The 18,325-nt window shown below is 45.6% G+C and overlaps 1 protein-coding gene across 7 annotated transcripts in view; it reads left to right on the top strand.

Moving 5' to 3' along the window:
* Positions 1–18,325, top strand: part of PDZD2 (PDZ domain containing 2) — a 410,583-nt gene that overhangs the window by 312,415 nt on the left and 79,843 nt on the right. For 5 of the 7 annotated variants that reach the window (XM_060400557.1, XM_027980139.3, XM_060400556.1 and 2 more), the window contains 3 exons: positions 4,811–4,953; positions 7,876–8,008; positions 13,337–13,486. In XM_060400557.1, coding sequence (XP_060256540.1) covers positions 4,811–4,953; positions 7,876–8,008; positions 13,337–13,486 — 426 coding nt within the window. The remainder of the gene's footprint in view (positions 1–4,810; positions 4,954–7,875; positions 8,009–13,336; positions 13,487–18,325) is intronic. The other 2 variants (XM_060400558.1, XM_027980140.3) reach the window with 2 other exon arrangements.

Genomic DNA, 18,325 nt, shown 5'->3' with positions numbered 1-18,325 from the left:
AGTTGGCCTGTTGGGTTTTGGCTAGTTCCAGCTTTAGACACTGATTTTATTTTTAACTGAACACTGCTTTCATCTGTAGGCAGCTAGATTTAATGCGACAGTGCACAATTAAGACTGATAGCATCTGCCGCTTCCTGCTTCTGACTTCCTTTGTGTTCCTCGGAACCCCTTCATTAGATTTGATCAAGGAATTCCATGGTGAGGAAACGTGCATCATTTTCTTTGAATTCTCCCCTTTTAGTTCCTACTGTCTGTTATGGCAGGGGAATCCTCTTATTGGATAAAAGTGAGAAGATCTTTATTGGATAAAAGGAGGTCTGTTTCTCTCTGCCCTCTGAAGCTTCTTCAGATTTTTTTGATGTGGACCATTCTTTTTATTTTAAATTTTTAATTAATTTATTGTAATTGCTTTACAATATTGTGTTGGCCTCCACCATAGAACAATGCAAATGAGCCACAAGTACACATATGTCCCCTCCCTCCTGAACCTCTTCCCAGCCCCCTTGGTTGCCACAGAGCACTAGGTTGAGCTCTCTGTGCCCGTGTAGCAGCTTTCCACTGGCTAGCTAGTTTACACATGACAGTACATATGTGTCTACTCTCTCTACTCGTCCCACCCGCCCCCTCCTCCATGTGGCCAAAGTCTGTTTTTATGTGTGCATCTCTATTCCTGCCCTGCAAATAGGTTCATCAGTACCATTTTGTAGATTCCGTATATATGCGTTAATATATGAAATTTGTTTTTCTCTTTCTTTCTTCACTCTGTATAACAGGCTCTAGGTTCATTCACCTCACTAGAGCTGACTCAAATGTGTTTCTTTTTATGGCTGAGTAATACTCCATTGTATATATGTACCACAACTTCTTTTTCCATTTGTCTGCCAGTGGACATGTGGGTTGCTTCTATGTCCTAGCTGTTGTAAATAGTGCTGCTGTTAACATTGGGGTACATGTGTCTTTTTCATTTGTGGTTTTCTCAGAGCATATACCCAGTAGCAGGATTACTGGGTCATATGGTAGTTTTATTATTCCTAGTTTTTTTAAGGAATCTCCATACTGTTCTCCACAGTGGCTGTATCAATTTGCATTCCCACCAACTGTGCAAAAAGATTCCCTTTTTCTCCCCACCCTCTCCAACACATTGTTTATAGATTTTTTGATGATGGCCTTTCTAACTGGTGTGAATGGCTAACTCATTGTAGTTTTGATTTGCATTTCTCTAATAACGAGTGATGTTGAGTATCTTTTCTCATTGTTGTTGGCCAACTGTATGTCTCTTTGGAGAAAAGTCTGTTTAGGTCTTCCTCCCACTTTTTGACTGGGTTGTTTGTTTTTCTAGTATTGAGCTACCTGAGCTGCTTGTGTGTTCTGGAGATTAAGCCTTTGTCGATTGTTTCATTTGCAGTTATTTTCCCCCATTCGAGGGACTGTCTTTTCATTTTGTTTATAGTTTCCTTTGCTGTGCAAAAGCTTTTAAGTTTAATTAGGTCCCACTTATTTATTTTTGTTTTTATTTCCATTGCTTTAAGAGGTGGGTCATAGAGAATCTTGCTGTGATTTATGTCAAGGAGTGTACTGCCTATGTTTTCCTCTAGGAGTCTTCTGGCCTTACATTTATGTCTTTAATCCATCTGAGTTCGTTTTTGTGTATGGTGTTAGGAGGTGTTCTATTTTCATTCTTTTATATGTAGCTGTTCAGTTTTCCCAGCACCACTGATTGAAGAGGCTATCTTTTCTCCACTGTATATTCCTGCCTCCTGTGGCTGTGGAGCATTCTTAAAATCTTTATTGAATTTGTTACAATATTGCTTCAGTTTTATGCTTTGGTGTTTTGGCCAAGAGGCATCTTGGATCTTAGCTCCCTGACCAGGAATCAGACCCACATCTCCCTCATTGGAAGATGAAACCGTAACCACTGGACCTTCAGGGAAGTCCCCCTCTTAAGCCATTTACATTAGATATGTGGGTTTGTTTTGTTTTTAACTAGTTGTGTGCATCTTGGGCCAGGGGTGTGGAGTGGGTTTGTGGGTGTTCTCCATGAATACTGTCTTTAACTCCTCTGTCAGGGTAAACATTTAGGCCATCCTTTCCCCCTGATCATAGTTCTGCATGTTTCTTGTCACAAGTCCTATCTCTAAAAGCATTTAAGAATTAGAACTGTATCCAGTATTGCCACGTCCTCTGGGAACCATACCTAACATTTCTGTTTAACCAAAGGAGGGTAGGATGGGAGAACATGATGGTGCAATTAGTCATAGGGATGGATAGGTTTCTACTAATCTGGGCTAAAACTAAAGGGATTTTCTTGTATCTGGGCTCTAATAATGGTCCCTGTTGTTCTTGAGAAAGAGTTCCACAGCTTTTCTGTACTGGGGGAGAGAGGAACACTGCCCCACATCTTCAGGACACCAGGAGCCATGGGATATCTTCCAAGGGGAAAAAAAAGTCAGGCCACCACCTGTGCTTATTTCCTACCTGCTCTGTGAGGCCCAGGGAGGCAGCCACAGCACTGGCCTGTGCGTGAATGCAGGATGCTCAGCTCGCCAAAACAACAGCTAATCAGCACAGCCCTGCGTGTATTCTCTTTGGTTCTCCACCTGGCATACGGTCGCACGTACTGAAAGTTGCTGTCTCGTGGCAATTCTGAAGGATGGCTTCTTGGAAGGAGTGAAGCTATAAGAGACTCTGAAGGCAGGAAGGCTGTTCCTGAATGGGAAGGAAAGGTGTTCCAGAGGTCAGAGGCAACAAACCAAAACCCAGGGAGTCCAGAGTGAGACGATGGGATGATGTAGGGCTTGTTGACAAGTTCATGAACTACTGCGGTAAGCCAGTGACTTCTGAAGTTACATTTGGCCAGACAGGCTTCATGGGCCTGTGGTCAGTGGATGGAGGAGACAGCTGGCATCACCGTGTGTTGCTGGAATTGTGGGGACCCCATGAGCAGCCCTGGGCTTGGAAAAGAATAGGACCCAACAAGTCTCTGTTTGCTAACAATTTTCCCTAGACATTCCTGTTGCTGCACATCAGTGACCATTCCACATCTGTTTTTTTTTTTTTACTGTTGCATAAAGCTTCATTTTAGTTTCTGACAGTATGCACTTCAGATTTTCTAAATGCCTCACATTTTTTCTCTTTTGCAAACAGCTTGAGTGGGCAGGTTGCCTATTTTGAGGGAGATGATGGGTTTGTATTGGGCCTTAGCAGTTCCATTGGACTTTCGTGGTGAATGGAGAAAGCAGATGGTTTTTACTTTAGAAACTGAGGAATGCATTGGGACCCCCACCTATATACCTAGAGCTAAAAAGGACTTTGGGATGAGCCTAAAGTCAGACTCCCAGATAAACCACTTTGAAAGCTTTTGCTTTCATTTCTCTGAATAGCCAAGTGTCTGAGGAAACTCCAGTGTTTTGCAGTGGATGTACGTTTGTGTCTGTGGAATGGAATACAGAGTCAAAAGGAGAATGAACCAAAGCAGTTCAGAGGACTTAGAGACCTTTTTTTTGTTGTCTAGTCATTCAGTCACGTCCAACACTTTTGTGACCCCATAGACTGTAGCCCGCCAGTCTCCTCTGTCCGTGGGATTCTCCTGGCAAGAATACTGACGTGGGTTGCCATTTCCTTCTCCAGAGGATCTTCCCTGATCAGGGATCAAACCCGCGTATCCTGCAAGTCTCCTGCATGGCAGGCAGATTCTTTACCACTGAGCCACCAGGGAAGCCCTACAGACCTCTATTAGTTCTTAAAAATGATTGATTTTGGGAAATTCCTGGCAGCCCAGTGGTTAAGACTCCATGCATCCAATGCTGGGAGTGTGGATTCAGTCCCCACATGTAGGGGTGTGGTTGGGGAGCTAAGACCCCACACAGCCAAAAAATAAGTAAAATAAAAAGGATAGATTTTTATCATTGTAGCATTTTTTAATGTTTTTAAAGAGTGTATTGACTAATGTGTGTAGAAGTTGATAACACATTCACCAAGGAATTTCCTATTTTGATTTCTCCAAGATCTCATTCACATGTTGTCAGGAAGTTTTAAGATTCAATTCAATATGATGTTTTTAACATTTATGCGTGTGTGAGTCACATATGGTTACCGATTAACATTTATTATGTATCTACTAGATGTCAGGAGCATTGCTGCCTGCTTCCTGTCTCGTTTAATCCTAACACCAGACTTGGAAGTTTTAATAATCATTCCCACTTTAAAGGCAGGGAAACTGAGGTTTTGAGGCCTCAATTGATTTTCATAAATACTAAGTGATAGAGCTTGGCTCACACTAGTTGATGGCTCCTGGCTCTGTCTTCCTTTCATCTCCCTTTATTAATTAGTAGGTGTCGTAAATAAACGGAACCCAGATACAGCCAGTGTTAACTCACACAGTGGTATCTGGGTTTCAGGCGGAAGAGCTTTACTTAACAGGATCCTGGTCAGGGAATTCACACATCACCTTGGCCGTGCTGTCCAAAGTCATCTCCACTGGCCCCAGGTGGCTCATTCAATTTAATTGAAATGAAACATTCAGTGTCTCCGTTGCCAGCAGCCTCATTTCAGGCATTTGACAGCCACCTGTGGCTGGCGGCTCTCCGTTAGATGATGCAGACACAGAACACTCCTGCCATCACAGAGCACTGGATCGGGCAGCGCTGACTGCTCGAGACTTTGGTCCAACCCATAGAGTTTTCCCACCGGTGGTCCTCTGCAGTGTCTGTCAACAAGTGATGGGACTCGGCCAGACCTCCAGCTGCCCCTCCTGTGACAATGGTGCGTGTCTGTCCAGATGCTTCACAGTGTACTCACTTTTTCTTCCAAGGAGGAAGTTGGCCGGATATGGAAGATGGAGCTGCTTAAAGAATCGGATGGGCTGGGAATTCAGGTTAGTGGAGGCCGAGGATCAAAGCGCTCACCTCACGCTATCGTTGTCACCCAAGTGAAGGAAGGCGGTGCCGCTCACAGGTGACTGGACAACTCTCCCCTTTCTCTGCTTCTGGTCCTCCCCTCCCCTGCCCCTGGGTGCTGGGGGTGGGGGGGTAGTCAAAGGCCTGGTGATTACGGCTTATAAGGAAGGTGCTGGAGCATGGCAGGAGATCAGGCACAAGCGGTTCTAATTAAACACCCTTCTGAGCACAGGAAGTGGCTACTGGGTGGGGCCACTGCACGAAGGAGGGATTAGATTCCTTTCTAGTCCAGTTTGAGTGTCAAGTGGATGTTATCCTGAGTCTGGGGATGCCGGTGACACGTGGCTCCTTATCCGGAGCGCACCACGTGGTAGAACACCGCACCCTTCACATCGTCACTGTGGCTGACGACTCGGAGAAGTGATGGGGTTCAAACGTGACCACAGTTCACCTGCCACGTCATGGCTGTCAAGATCTGATACACGTGTAAACACGTGTGTCTTGGTCGTGCAGATGTGGAGGGAGAAAAATAAATGTGAGTTTTCTCCTTGTGGCCTGAAAACCATTCACACTCCAAAGCTACTCTTCTAACCTAAACAGTCATCTGAAGTAGGGAGATGGGTGGTGCTTAGGCAGAGCACGTCAAAGAAGAAGTCCATATTGAGTCAGAGGGAGGTAGCCGTCCCCAGATGGAAGGTATGCTCCTGTATACATAGGGCATCTACTATTTGCAAAGCACCATAGGGTGTTGGATGCCCATCTGTATAGAATAAGTGGGTAAAGGTGGAATTTCACTAATGAGGGAGGTGATTCCAGTCTGGAATTAGTATTCAGCCCAGGTACCCTGATGCTAAGAGGGAAATGGCAGACCAGAGCAGTAATGCCCTGCCCAAGACCTTGGGGGCTCTCAGAAACATATCTTATTAGGCAAAGTTGAAGGAGCTTGAAGTATTTGGTCTGAAGAATAGAATACCAAGGAGAGGACCAGTGCACAGATTATCAAGGTGTTCAGTGCTCATCGGTCCCATAACTAGAAAGTATGATCCTGTTAGCCTGAGTAGAGAAGAGTTTAACTGCAGGTGCCACTTATCTGGGTGGCGGTAATTATTGAAGGTTTAAGACCTTAGGTAGTTCATATCCATACGAGCATTATCACACTTCCCAAAGGATAGATGCTTTAAAGAATTCTCATCAGATAGCCATAATCCCCATTACTCCTAGGTCTTTGGAAAGATGGCAGTTAGGAAATTCCTGTGCCCAGAGCTGAGCTTAAGTAGAACTGTTCTTATCTATTTTTCAAGTGAGCCATTTTTTAATGGGTCTCACCATTTTCTTACACCCCTAGCCTGTATGTGTGTATGTGTCTGGGTGTTTAATTCACATGTGGGGCATTCTAGTTAATAACTGGAGCTGAGAAAGATGGGATCAAAGAGGAAAATAAGAGGAACAGAGACGTGGATGGCTTGATGGTGGTGTGGATAAGTAAACCCAAGGACACTGGCTCAGCCACTGTGTTCCCCAGTATTCCTGAATGCCTCTCCTTCAAAGAGCTTGCCCTCATGCCTCCTTGAGGTTCTGGTGTGCTTATTCACCATGGTTTCCCTCTTTCTCTTCTCTTTCCATCCCAAGCATCTACTGGGATTCTTAGCATTTCTCTGCTTTAGGGATTTTTGTAGGACAGAAAGCAGAGATTGAAAAAAAAAAAGAAAAAAGAAAGCAGAGATTGTCAGCAATCTCTCATGCCTCCTGTCTTCTGTTAAAGCCTAAATTCATAGAAAAGATAATGATACATGCCCTAGAAGACAGAGAGAGAAAATGATGAGGGAGAGGAGGAGAGGGAAGTTGGTTAATTCAATGAAAGAAAGCAAGGAGGAGAGAGTCTACAGACTGGAGAGAAAAACACTGGGGTGAATCTGTGTGAGAGACAAGTGTGAGTGCCACCCTTGAATCCTGGGTGTTGCTGCAAAGCCTCCAGAGGGGATGATGGGACCTGGGCTCTGGGACTCTCAACTTCACCCAATTTCCCATCTCATATTTAGCAGTGGGGATGAAGAGCCTCTGGCTGCTTTGGGATCATGGGAGACCAGTCCATTGGAGGCTCAGTTGGCACCCAGAGAACTGTTGACCCGCTATGGCAGGCAGACCCCGTGGTGACTGGACCTCCTTCCAGCCCAGTAGGAAGGAAGCTCCAAGTCCTTCCCTTAATTTAAAGGAAACAAAGAGAACACTCTTGCATGCCTGTGATGTACACCAGGTCTGTTCCCTGCAACAGCAGTAACTTAGGCAGTTTCTTTGTTCATTTTTCTGTTCATCCGTCCGCTTATGGAGCTTGGTGGCAGAGACACAAGGAGGAAAGAGGCAGTTTGAGACTTGACCCTCAAGGCCCCGTGACTCTTGGGCTGTGGGGGGGGGGGGTGCGGGGGTTACAGACACATGAGGTGCAGGGTCTCAGGTGCCACAGAGGAAATCCGGGCAACAGTGTGTCACCTGAGGGGAGAGAGGGGCGTGTGTTAGGGAAGGATTCCCGGTGAGCTTCGGATACCTTCATTCTTCTGGGGCTCAGCTCAGAGACTCAGCTGATGACTCAGTCACAAGGGCAGGATGGCAGGTAGGACTGAGAAAAGAAAGACTTAAGTATCCTAAAGCTTTGGGGTCTCAGTTCCTCTCCATCATGTCTCCACCTGGATGGGAGGTTCACTGACATTGATGTAGGATATGGTGGTAACTTATGATCGTGCCTGTAACTAAGGGACCATCTGAAATCGTGACGCTCCTAGCTCTGCTAACTGGGCATCTAGACCCTGATGGAAGGATAAACAGTCCCACCCCAGCCATCCCCATCTTCCGTACTCCTCTGTAGCCCATTTTGGACTTTCCCCTTCTGACAACCCTCCCCAGCTCCAGGAAGATGGCCCTTCTCGAGCCTAGAACATCTTGACGAGGGATTTTTTTTTTTTTTTTCCCATCTCCATTTCCTCAGGGATGGCAGACTGTCCTTAGGAGATGAGCTGCTGGTAATCAATGGTCACTTACTAGTCGGGCTGTCCCACGAGGAAGCTGTGGCCATTCTTCGCTCAGCCACTGGTGTGGTTCAGCTGGTGGTGGCCAGCAAGGTAGGTGGATTTGTTTGTTTTGTAAAATATTTTGAATGGCAGTGGTAGATATGGTTGGGAGCCCTCCCCGTGAACCCCCTCACCCCCGCCCCCTAACACATGCGTACTCGCCTTTGCTTGGGCCAGGCAAATAGCCATGATTCTGCAGTGCAAGCCCACAAGGGGCCCTGAGCTTAAGGGCTTTTAATCATCTTGCCATCCTTTAAGAGTCTTTATAGGTATATCTGGGCTTCTCTGGTAGTTCAGCTGGTAAAGAATCGACCTGCAATGCGGGAGACCTGGGTTCGATCCCTGGGTTGGGAAGATCCCCTGGAGAAGGAAACAGCTACCCACTCCAGCACTCTGGCCTGGAGAATTCCATGGACTAGGATGCAAAGAGTTGGACACGGCTGAGCGACTTTCACAATAGGTTTATCTAGGGGATTAAAAAGCAACAAAAGGACTAAGGAAAAGGGATGAGTGGGAGAAAAGACAGGATAGAGAGAGTAGCAACTGGCCCAAGGGGAAACCAAGGAGGAGATGTGGAAGCAAGGGCGAGAGGGAGGTGACGTGCCTCTGGAGATGCGCATCTTCCAGGACCTGCAGGAAGGAGGTTGGGGCAGCACGGGCAGGCTGCAGGCCCGGGCTCTGACCCCTGGCAGCACAGAACATCCGTGCTGGAGGAAGCCTTGTGAACCTTGCTTCCAGCTACGTCTCCTCCCATCCTCCTCAGTTTTATAAATGACCCGGCAAGACAGAGCTTCCGAGGGGGCCTTGATGCAGCTGAGAGTGCTGGGACCCTGACTCTTGCTATGGCGCCAAGTCTGGCCATGCCCTCTGTCTGGATGCCACCTCTTCATGAGGCCTCAGGCTGGGGCTCCTTTCACCCCCACCCATCAGAGCATGTGAAACTAATGCTGAGGTCTGGGACCCCCATCTGCTCTCTCCCCAGGTCTCACCAGCCTTAAAGCACCACAGAGAGGCAGTGGGATACCGTGGCTGCGGGACAAGGGGAGGAACAGGGCTGTCTGGGTTCTGCTCCATTGTCTGATGAGATAGTGACATCCATGAGCCCAGGGGAGAGCCCTCAGGACTTGGGGGCTAGTGCAGCGGAGCCACGGGGCTTCGTTCCAGTTCATCCTGGATCCAATTCAGGGGAGCACTGGTGTGAGCCACTCCATCCTTAACCCTTCCCAGCAATAGCTCTCACCAGGATGGCTGATTTCCCCCAATTATCCTTGATGTTACTTTTGAACCCTGCATGCACAGGTTTTTATTTTCCTTCTTAGATTTTGTGTGTTCAATCATGTCTGACTCTGCCACCCCAGGGACTAGCCTGCCAGGCTCCCCTGTCCATGAGATTTCTCAGGCAAGAATACTGAAGTGGGTTGCCGTTTGCTCCTCCAGGGGATCTTTCCGACTGTGTCTCTTGTGTCTCCTGCATTGGCAGGCAGGTTCCTTACCACTAGCACCTCCTGGGTTTAATAAATAGGTGAGTATTTTGAGTCATCTGAAAAATCTACTTTCCCCGTTTATGCTTCGCTGGTGGCTCAACTGGTAAAGAATCCACCTGCAACGCAAGAGACCTGGGTTTGATTCCTGGGTTAGGAAGATCCCCTGGAGAAGGGAACAGCTACCCCCTCCAGTATTCTAGCCTGGAGAATTCCATGAAATGTATAGGCCATGGAGTCGCAAAGAGTTAGACTCGACTGAGCAACTTTCACTTTCTCCTTTATACCATGTACCCCCAATCCTGCTTCCAACTAGAATTCAGAGCTTGGCAAAGACTTGGCAGGAAGAGCTGATGCTGAAGCCCTGGAGGCAGGAATTGAGACCTTCTCCATTCATACACCCCATCTTCACCTCCCAGAGATGCCGTGGGCATCCTCTCCCTAGGGATGGGGCAGGAGCAAAGCCAGGGATGCTCTCGGTCAGCCTGGGGGATCCCACAAGGAAGGAAAGGCTGAAACAAATTCCTCATTTGACCAGATGTGGTGGGAATTTGAAAAGCATTATTGGTTCTTAAACACACATACCCCCCACCTCCCCAAGCTTGCAGCTTAACCATGCAGAGGTCTCTGCACAGGCATTAAAGCACATGCAGCAAACCTTTATTTCTGGACTGACTGCTTTCTCCTGCTAGTTTGGAAGGTGGGAAAGAAATCTCTTCTATGCCAGTCATTATACATAAACGACACAAAATACAAAAACAAAAAACGACCCCTCATGGGTAAAACTAGTAATTAAGGGGCACATGTGAGATTTTTGAAAACAGACGTCACTCATCAACTTAAAGGAAGAAAGACACTAACATGTACTGGGTACCACTGGGTGCCAGGTGCTTTCTACCTACTATCTCATTTAATTCTTAAAGTGAATCCCATGAGAGAGCTATTAGTTCTTTTTATTCAGATGAGATTAGAATCTAAGCGATAAGTTAATCTGTCCAGAGATCATACAGGCGGTGGGTGGCAGAAGCAGCTTTCATCCTGGGTCCGCTGGCCGTCAGAGTTTCATGCTGCCCCTTAGTCGCATAAGATATAAAGGAATCCAGAGCCCGTGGTGTTAGAACAAGGTCATATGTTCCTACCAGAGGCTGTGACACTTTGGGATGCTTGCTGAGGCTTTTGTAGAGCTGAGCAGCGTCCAGAGCTGAGGAACAGGAGTCCATTCTGGTTTTCAGTCTGTTGGTTCTTGGCCATCTATCCAGAGCTACGGCCCTAAGGCTGACCAGTCCTCAGAGCTTTCTCCTCCTCCCCATTTGCTTCACCTACAACTAAGCAATATACGCTGCTGCGCAGCTGCCAGCTGTTTGCTCCTGAACTTACTCTGCTCCATCCAAGGTGCTCATCCATGGAGAAAAAGCACCTGATCATTAGGCACTGCTTGACTTCTGTTCCTCTTCTTTATCCCAAAGAACAAGTCATCTATAGACTTCAGTTCTGCCTTTATATTCAAAGAGAAAAGAATAAAAAACTTTTGACTTGTCACGTATAAGGAATAATTTAAAAATCTAAATTATATGCTTATGCCGATAAGCATCACCTTGTCACAAAACTTAACAGGCATTGTTTTAGAAATATAACAGCTACTGTCTTCTGGAAAGGATGTCTCGTGTTTATGCACAGTATGTCATTTGCGTGTAAGAGAGGAGCTTAGAAAGTTTTTGTTGAATGAATCGACTCAGAATGTCCTAGTTCATCTTGATATTCCTGGAAGTACATGCGTAGCAACACGAATTTCTCTTGTGCACTGTCTCTTTTTTGTTTCACTCTTGGGTTTTATTAACAACAAATATGTATTCATTGTATCTAATGTAGAAAACCCAGAAAAAATGTATAGAGAAGAAAAACATGATAAAATGTCTAATATCGCCAATGGTACCATCCACTAACCGGTGTTTCCTTCCAGACAGAACATGTTTCCTTTCAAATGGAATCAAACACTAGGAGACAGGGTGTACCTGGAGGCAGTCCTACCAGGATTCAGGGGCCAGCACAGCCCTTTAAAAACTGTGTATCTTGAGCAAGTTGGTGCTTCTTTCAAAATCTCACTTGTGCAGTGAGAATCAATAACTGCTTCATGGGATGTTAGGAAGATTAAATGAATGATAAAGATCTCTAAACAATGTAGTTGGTCACAGTGAGCAGTTGCAAAAATGTGTCTTTATGGTTTTCATATTGTATCCAGATTATTGTTACATCTGTTATTAATACGGTTCTTACATATTATTTTTAACCTGCTTTTTCACTAAGTAACCCACTAAAAGAGCGCTTTCCACATCAGGAAATGTATTTCTAGATCAGCATTTTTAATGAAAGTGCCTATTCCATCTTGTGGCTGTCATGAAATTTACTCAATAGCTGGAACTTTCACTCTTTTAAGCTTCCTGCTAGTAATAGTTGAGCAGAATTGACATCACAGAAGAGGATTCAGCTCACTTTCTCACAAATAACTCTTTTTCCTTTCCTTGGGCAAGGTCTGAAAGTATGGTAGTCACAAATTACTGATCTAAGATGAATGAGGTTCAGGTACCCTGAAGGAGTGGAATCCGCATCAAACTAGGGACAAACGTCAGTGTCACCAGGGGCCAACTCACTGGTAGTTTGTAGTGTCCCTTATATAAGCTGGGTGTTCTTTGTTGTTCTATCTTCTGTCATCCCCCAAGGAATATGATGATCAAAACTTTCCACATGTTTCCTTCCTGGTAGAAATTGCTGGTGTGGCAGCAAGAGGAGAGGGCACGTTGCTGTTTCATTCTGGCCTCAGATCAGCCCTGCAGCCCTGGCCCCTGGACTCGCGTGCCATGTCCTTCCCCAGGAGAGCTCTCAGCTCCCGCACTTGCCTCATTTGTCCTTGGGATTGTCACGTGGCCTCATGGATCTCGCCTGCACCGCACACCCATTCTGACTTTATCTGTGTCTAGGAAGGAAGGGCTGTGTTGATGAAGCCCCCTTTGGAGTCTAATCTTAATAGAATGTGATTCCATGTATTTCTGTTGTCCTTTAAAAGTTGTTCAAGGACTGCTTTCATGGCAGACATTATCAGTCTCCACTCTCATTGCGATTCAGTAAATGATCTAATCTTTCTAACCAACAGGGGCCTGTGAGATGAGCAGTGAGCGAGAGGAGAATATAGTGGATATTCGAGCTCTGAGCTCGACCTGGGGACACAGCGCTGAGCAGACATGGTTTGGGGAACTCTCAGACAAAAAGGGAGATAGATGAATAAGTTACATACCCAAAGTGAGGCAGTAAATGGTAGAGGAGAGGAGAAATGTGGGACTCCAGGAAGGCAAGGGAGGATGCTCAAACTTTGCCCAAAGAGGTCTTAGCCTTGGGAAGAAGAGTGGTCTAGGCAGGGGAGCTGCTGGAGAAAGAGGAAGCATGGCTGGAGAGAGCCTGGCATGTTTGAAAGTCAGGGTGCCTTGAATGGAAAGGAGGCTTAGAGGGGAGAATGGAGGCAGATGAGTTTGGAGAGCTGGGCAGAGGCCAAATCTCTGACGTTGGCCTGCCAATGAGGGAGTTTAAACAACATCCTAAAAGTAATACGGCAATGGGGGGTGGGGTGGGGGGGAAATCAAAGGATCTTAAGTTCAGGGAGCTTAGATTACTCATAGAAACATTCACCTAAGAAACACTGATTCATCAAGGGGAAAAAAAACCTCAAGGTTTAAATTGGCTCTGTACCCCTGACATGTACATTCACCTCGCACACCTGGAAATGCGAACATATACTCCATGTAGTCCTTGGACTGGGAACACGTGGCCACCCACCGTTGACTCTGCTCTGTTTCCTTGACCTTGATATCACAGGGTAATTCACGGGCCTCTCATTGTTTCCCTGCAGGAGAACTCTGCCGAGGACCTCCTGAGGCTGACGTCTAAGAGTCTGCCTGACCTGACCAGCTCCACAGAGGACGTTTCCTCTTGGACTGACAACGAAGACCAGGAGCCAGACGAGGACGAAGGCACCGGCTCATCTTCTGTCCAGAGAGCAGTAAGTGCGCCTGCGCTCTGCCAGGATGCTCTGCTGGGATGATGTTCTGCAGAAGACATGGGTACCAGGGCCAGAGATAAAAGCTTGAGATAGACATTATGGTCCAGACCAGGATGGGAGAGAACCACAGTGCATCTTTTTATTTTTTTCTTGTTAGAATCATCCAGAAAAATCTATGAAGGTAATACTTTTCGTTTAAGAAAAAACAATCGGCGCCATACCCCTGGAAATAAGAGAGCGATTGGTACTGAGTTCATTGCATGTATCAACTTTCGGGTGTCTAATAATATACCAAGGATTTTATTGTTATTTCTTGATACAGTGTTTGAAAATTATTGCTTGTGAAGTTGAGCTTAGACAGAGCGATGTCTGGCTGCAAGTGGAATGTTAAAGTAACATAGAACCCATTCAGGCAAACTTGCATGGATGTATCTCCCAGTTTTAATGAAATGAGGGCTTTGCGCTTGGCTCGTGGCTCTTCCTCACACAGCCTGTGGCCCTTCATGCCCTCATGTGCTGCCCCCGCCCCCGCCATGTGGTCTGGCAGAGGCGGGAGGGCTGTGGTTAACTGTGGTTGCAGCGCAGCTCTGTGGTCTCCTCTTTGTTCCCCACATCTTACAGATAGCTCATATTTAATAGAAAACCTTCTTAGCTGTTCCCCATCCATCCAGGCCCAGGGAGGGCCCCTCCTTTCTGCCATTTGGATCTCTTACTCCTTCCCAGTAGCACTGAGCCTAGGCAGCATGGTAAGCGTTGGGAAATTAGTCTTGTCTGTAATTAAGCCTTAGAAGACAGCAACACAAAATGTATCTCTTCTCTCATTTATATAATTGTTGTTGTTGCTTAGTAACTCAGTTGTGTCTGACTCTCTGCAACCCCATGGACTACAGAACACCAGGCTTCCCTGTCCTTCGCCATCTCCTGGAGTTTGCTCAGCCGCATGTCCGTTGGGCTTCCCTGGTGGCTCAGCTGATAGTCTGCTTGCAGTGCAGGAGACCTGGGTTCGATCCCTGGGTTGGGAAAATCCCCTGGAGAAGGGAATGGCCACCCACTCCAGTATTCTAGTATTCTGGCCTAGGGAATTCCATGGACTATACAGTCGCCAAGGGTTGGACACAACTGAGCAACTTTCACTTCACTTCATGTCCATTGAGTCAGTGATGCCATTCAACCATCTCATCCTCGGTTGTCCCCTTCTTCTCCTGACTCTTGTCTTTCCCAGCATCAGAGTCTTTTCCAGGGAGTTGGCTCTTCACATCAAGTGGCCAAAGTATTGGAGCTTCAGTTTATTATCAGTCTTTCCAATCAATATTCAGAATTGATTTCCTTTAGGATTGACTGGTTGGATCTTGCAGTCCAAGGGACTCTCAAGAGTCTTCCCCAGCACCACAGTTTGAAAGCATCAGTTCTTCAGCACTCAGCCTTTTTTATGGTTCAACTCTCGCATCTATACAACTATTTATAATATAATAATTTACGAAAGAAAAAGTTACTTTTTCCTTTTCTTTTTTATCACTAGAGTTCCAGGGCCACTAGACGCTGGTTGTGCAGATTGTGGACTGCACAAAGGTACCACATCTAAAGGAATGCCACCAGCATCATAAATATCACAGGCTTTTGTGTTTATGAGGACAGTTTTCCGGAAGATGGCAGTAAATTTTGTTCTAACAAAATCAGTACTTTAAGACAACTTTCCAGTAAACAAAGGAAAACATCTTGAAGAAGGGGTGTGTGTGTGTGTGTGTGTGTGTGTGTGTGTGTGTGTGTGTGTGTGTGAGAGAGAGAGAGAGAGAGAGAGAGTGAGTGAGAGAGTGAGTCTCTCAATCATGTCCAACTCTTTATGACCCCGTGGACTGTAGCCCGCCAGGCTCCTCTGTCCCTGGGATTCTCCAAGGAAGAATACTGGAGTGGGCTGCCATTTCCTTCTCTTCTCCCTGACCCAGGGATCAAACCCATGTCTCTTACGTCTCATGCATTGGCAGGTAGATTTCTTTACCACTGCACCACCTGGGAAACCCTCCAGAATATATCCTATCTATATTAAATCTCTTAGCTCTCACACCAGGACCATGTGGCTTTCCCGTGAACTACTTGTCACATTTAGATTTGTGCTTATTTGATTAAAATCTGTTTCTCCCATCTAACTGTGAACTCCATGCAATGTGGGAACATGATGTCTGGTTTGGGTTCCCAGTGAATCCCTAGAATTTAGCCAGTACATCTGGTGCTGGGTTATAAATAACTTAATACATTTAAAAACAAACAACAGGACAAGCATTCATTTAAAACTAATGAAAAAATGACAACAAAATCTAACTAGGTTTATCCACCAGAGACATTATGGTTATGCCCCTGGTTCATAGCTGACCATATCCTAGCAGCCTCAAAGGGCTGATATCAACATTTCAGCCCCTACAGGGGTGACTTACAGAGACAGATGGCTCTCTGGATAAGCCTGGAACTGTCTGAATATCTTGTGTCTCTTCTCCCACTATTGTCTGCCCACCCTTCAAGGCCAAGATCTTTCTGAGCCTGCCCATCCTCCTTGTGACCTCCTCCCCACGCCCCCAGCACTGTCCATTCCCTGTTGGCACAGCAGTCACCCTCCACACAGAAGGGGTACAGAGTGTGTGGCAGCCCAGCCAGTAAACGGTTCAACTCCAGCCTGACTCTGCCAGTCCCACCTTTCTGACCAGACATGGCTCTCCAGCCCACGGTTTTTCCCCTCACGTGCCCACAGTCTGGAGGGCTCGATCCCACCGCCCTGCTCAACTCAGCCAGCTCTCAGTGGAGAGTCGAGTAAGCTCAGGATGTAGAGAGGGAAAGTCTGCAACACAGCCACACCTCCTCTGATAAGGGCCAGGGCAAGTGTGTGGCCCAGTGGTCTGTGGAGAGGCTATAATCACATGTTTTAAAATTTCATAATCTCTTGCCGAAAAATCCAAGGAATTATTTGTCTAAAAAGTTTTTTACACTAAATACTGCTCTAAACATTAGCCATGACATATATTAAATGTATTACATGTTATATATGTTTATTTAAATTATAACTTAGACTTTTTATAGTTTTATAAATTATTGTGCTTTTTATAAATGTATTTATGTAATATAGACTTCCCTGGTGGCTCAGTAGTAAAGAATCTGCCTGCCAAGCAAGAGATGCAGGTTCGATCTCTGGGTCAGGAAGATCCCCTGGAGATGGAAATGGCAACCCACCCCAGTATTCTTGCTGAAATAATCCTATGGACAGAGGAGCCTGGTGGGCTGCAGTCCACGGGGTTACAAAAGAGTCGCGACTTAGCAACTAAATAACAATTAATGAAATATATATGTATAAATATAACTGATAATTTAAATTATGAGTTAAATGAGTTGTTCTAATTTCAAGTGTAATGTTTCTGCTATATAAGTGGTTTTTGGTCCCCCCATCCCCAAGAAAACCTCACAAATAAAATACAAATCACCCACAATCGTACTAGTGAAAGATAGTAGGATTTAACATTTTGCTATGCTTTTCAAGTTGATTTTTTTCTTAAGCACATATATATTTTTAATTGACGTTATATTAACAACTTATGAAGGCTTGCTATGGTCTTAATGATATAATCATAAACATCTCCCCTAAAACATGATTTATAATGGCTAATATTTTATGACATGGATATGCCATAATTTATTTTGCTAATTTTCTACCAAAAATTCCATTTACATCTATCACATGTGTATTTTATTTTTAAAATCATAAAGAATTCTTCATGGAACATGATTGTCCATGTAGCCCTCTGCACATTTCTCCTTTTCTTACTTGCTGCAATGGCTTGTAGCAGCAGAATTGCGTAGTTAAAAGTTTTCTCCAGAGAGGTTATGCTAGTTTACATTTCTAGCAGTGCCTGGGGCCTGTCATTGCCAATAACATTATCTTAAAAGTTTACAAATTAATCACATCTTGTTGTATATATTTGTTGTGTATGCTTGTTACTGCAGTTTTGCCAAAGGACTTTCAATGTGTTCTCTCTTAACACACTTTATTTGGGAAACTTTAGGTTGCTTTTAAGAAGAAACAGATGACTGAGAAGTAGTCCCCCACAAGTACACGTATTTCAGAGCTGTACTTCTGGGTGCAGCTTTCTCCATCATGTCACCTCCAACTCGCACATGCAAATCTCGAACCCCTTATCGTCGGTGGAGAAACCGGCACTGACCTTCCTTGACTGTTAGTTCTGCCTTCTCTGTGCTCCAGACAACCCTCACCTCACCTCACCTTCCATCCACACCCCTCACAAAACATCACAGAGAAGCGACACCAGCCTTCTTCCCTGGCTTGTCATCCTTGCCTGAACGCCCACCATCTGTCAGCCACTCCCTTGAGCTCTGGTTTCAAGCCAGATGACCTGGGTATGAGACAGCCTCCTGCAGGGCCAGGAAGCAAGCACATGACATTTTCCTAACTTCACAGTCTGCCCAGAATCTCCTGCTGGGCCTTCTCAAGGTGCTGAGCTCCTGAGGGGCAGGGAAGGGGGAGGAAATAATTATTTTTTAGTTTTATGTTTATAATCCAAGACTCTTTGTTTTATGATCCTTAAACACCAGGTGAACCACTTAGATGAAAGAAACTTGGTACTGTTTTAATCAGCTAAGTCACAAAGCCTTTTACTTCCCTGATGATAATGATGAAACCTGCTGCCAAGTTCGACTCTGACTTTGAATCTTCCTGCACCTCTAAGTCATGGATGCCCCAAGCACTTAAACGGAGCAAATGTAATACAAACGCTCAGGGTCTGCCCTGAGCACCCCTGTGATCTATTTTTCATGGCTGCAATAAACAGCCATGAGATTTTC

This window comes from Ovis aries, chromosome 16 (genome assembly GCF_016772045.2).
Source record: "Ovis aries strain OAR_USU_Benz2616 breed Rambouillet chromosome 16, ARS-UI_Ramb_v3.0, whole genome shotgun sequence".
Classification (NCBI taxonomy): domain Eukaryota; kingdom Metazoa; phylum Chordata; class Mammalia; order Artiodactyla; family Bovidae; genus Ovis; species Ovis aries.
This window is presented reverse-complemented; position numbering and strand designations above follow the sequence as displayed.